General features: G+C 41.5%; 1 protein-coding gene across 1 annotated transcript in view; it reads right to left on the bottom strand.

Moving 5' to 3' along the window:
• The window catches only part of Tmc7 (transmembrane channel like 7), a 70,503-nt gene that overhangs the window by 46,378 nt on the left and 20,968 nt on the right, over positions 1 to 3,157 (bottom strand). Inside the window, exon 4 of the mRNA XM_023704697.1 lies at positions 1,714 to 1,881. Coding sequence (XP_023560465.1) covers positions 1,714 to 1,881 — 168 coding nt within the window. The remainder of the gene's footprint in view (positions 1 to 1,713; positions 1,882 to 3,157) is intronic.

Here is a 3,157-nt window from a genome sequence, read left to right as displayed (position 1 = left end):
AAAAAAAAAAAAAAAAAAAAAGATGAGACAAACCTGATGTTTGTTTATACCTTTGCAAAGTTAGTAACACATGACACAAGGTTGTCTACTGACTAATAGCTGACCTTAACCAGACAGGATGTTTAACCCAGGACTGAGGTAGCTTGTTTGCTTTAGGCACTGAGGCCTAGTACCACCTACACACTTTTGATTGATTTTCCGGCTTCCATGGCTCCCAACAGCAGGGTATGAAAAGTGGCATGTGGGTTTATATAGGGTGCTCAAATGTCTGCATTAAGCAATGTAGACACAGCACAGAGTTATTCATCTGAGAGAAACCAGGAAGATGGACTGGGATGCCTGCCACCCTGTCCTCACTTTGCTCTGGCCTAGAGATCAGCATGCTATGAAGCACGAGCCAAACCTGGTGAGCTCCTAGCCTGGGACTCAGTGGTGCTCAACTGATGTCTGCAGAATGACTGAAACTCCCCTCAGCTAGCAAAGAGGATCCCCAAAACCTGACTGTGTTCACAGTTCAGTATGAAAACACATCCAGCACTTGCCATAGTATCTGGCATGTTACTGGTGTTGAATAAACAGTAGCCTAGAACTGCATCCTTGTCAGTGATAAAAACTGCAAAATGGAGCAGACTGTGTTATGTTTGCTCCTCCCAAGTGGTATGTTAGGGTTTGTGTCTAGTTGTCCCCCCAAAGCCTCATGCAGCTATGGGCTAGACTGCTAGAGTCTGTGACAATTCGTGATCCAGCGCTTGGATTATGCATGTGAGTGTTGCTGGGATACATGTGTGAGTGCTACACCGGGCCTGGGGCAGACAGCCTGAATACAACAAAAGGGAGACAGACTTGCTCTCTGGTGCCATTGTTGCAGCTGCTCCCCACTTTTGCCTTTTCTCTTTTCTGTTTTCCATCACCATGAACTGCTGCCCTCTGCCATGTGCCACTCTGCCCTGGAGCCAGCTGAGTATGGACTGAAACCGCCCCAAATTGTGAGCTAAATAAACCTTTGCTTCCTTAATTTTAAGTGTTGGGTGTTTTGCCCCAGCAAAGAGAAAAGTAACTGAGACAACGGGAGAAGCCACGTATCTTGCTTTGGCTAATAAGGTGTGGCAGAAATAGGGTCGTGTGTCACCTGTAGGCAAAAGAACCAGAAGCCAGCACATGTTGGCCACCATTCTTTCTGTGCAGACTACAATGACTACGGTCCAGCTAGTAGCTGCTCAGGAGCTTCGGCTCCAGAGTGAAGACCACCAGCTCATGATGAATTATGCACCGTGAGTAAGAAATAAAACTTTGCAGTTGTTAGACACTGTGAGTTATGGGACTATTTGTTACAGGAACATAACTTAGCTCACCCTAATACAGTAACCTGACATTTAGAACAAAGATTCTTAGCAAAGAAGGTGCCACAGGGCCAGTGAGATAGCTCAGTGGACTAAGCGCCTGCTTTGGCAAGGGCAGGGACCAGGGTTTGATCCCCAGTCCCACAGGACACGCCGGCTGAGCCAGCCACCAAGTCTGGGCACGGTGGCGCACACCTGTAATTCCAGCACTTGGAAGGCTGTAAACAGGGGGATCACTACAAGTCCGAGCTGCATAGTGAAACCATGTACCAAATACATAAATGGGGGAGGAAAAAGAAAAAAAGAAAAGAAAGCACTGCCGTGAGTAGCACACTGAAAAAACACGCAACAAGAAACAAGGCCATAAACTTACCCGCATCTTTCAGTGGAATGTACACAAAGGTGCTATTGGTGATTTTGTATCTGGTAAGCAAAACTGGGAGCAAAACCAACATAAAGATGATCATAAAAATCACCAAATTCAGTAACACCAGGAACCTCAAGAAGGAGAAGTAGGACTGAATCCCAGTGCCAAATTTCCCTGGAAAAAAGAAATTTGGACATCATTGACCAGGAGTATCGATTCCTGTACATTCAATCAGCCACAGAAATCAGAAATATTTTTTTCTACTACTGGCTTTAAAGCTCTATTTTCTAGTGGTTTAACATTTCACATACAGATCTACAATCAATCCTGAACTAATTAATTGGGAATGATGGTGGGGGCTCCATATTTATCTTTTTACATATAAATATCAACTGTCTCAACACCATTAATTGATTTCCATCTTCTCATTTATCTAGAAAATTATGTATTATTATATATAACTGAGGTACATATATGTACTAAGGTAATTAATACTTTTTTTTTCTAAATTCTGTCCCATTTCCTGGGTCTACTTGTTTGTCCTTACACCAACATTAGACTATTTTAATCATTGTATATTTTTATAGTAAGACTTAACTATATATATTTTTTCTTATGTATTTGGTACTGCATCTCACTGTGCAGCTTGGACTCATAGTGATCCTCCTGTTTGCAGCCTCCCCAGCGCTGGGATTACAGGCACTTGCTACCATGCCTGGACTTGGTGGCTGGCTCAGTGTGCCCAGGAGTGGGGCTGGTGCAGCGTGTGGTGTGGGGATGGAACCTCAGTCCCTGCGCTTGCCTAAGCAGGTGCTTAGTCTGCTGGCCTATCTCTCTGGCCCAATACCATACATTTTTAAGCTTTGTTTTTCCTCAAAATTGTTTTAGGTATCCTGTGTATTTTGCATTTCTAACATAACTATTAGAATGAATATATTAATTTTCACAAACTCACACAATTGCTGAGTCTCTGGGCTTATAGGTCAATTTGAGAAGTGACAACTTTATAATAATGAGTCATTACAATAATGAGTCATTTCGAGTCATGAACATGATATATTTATTTATTTATTTTTAATTTTTTTATTTTTTTGCGGTACCAGGGATTGAACTCAGGACCTTGCACTTGCCAGGCAGGTGCTTATTCTACTGAGCTATCTCCCTGGCCCCCGAATGTGATATATTTAGATCTTTGCTATATCAATAATATTTTATAGTGTTCTGTGCATAATTGTTACGTATCTTTCTCTAGGTAAATTCCTGTTATTTTGTTCTTTAAATTCTATTATAAATTATATCATAAAATTTTCACTGTACCACAGAGGTGTATGTACAGCCATGTTTATAGCAGCACAGTTTGTAGTAGCTAAATGTTAGAAACAACTCAACTACCCATCAACCAAGGAAATGGATTAAAAAAAAAATGTGATTTTTTTTTTTTTTTTTTTTT

This window comes from Octodon degus, unplaced genomic scaffold, assembly GCF_000260255.1.
Source record: "Octodon degus isolate 3935 unplaced genomic scaffold, OctDeg1.0 scaffold00200, whole genome shotgun sequence".
Lineage (NCBI taxonomy): Eukaryota > Metazoa > Chordata > Mammalia > Rodentia > Octodontidae > Octodon > Octodon degus.
Note: the sequence above shows the minus strand (reverse complement) of the source record. Positions and strands in the feature narration are given on the sequence as shown.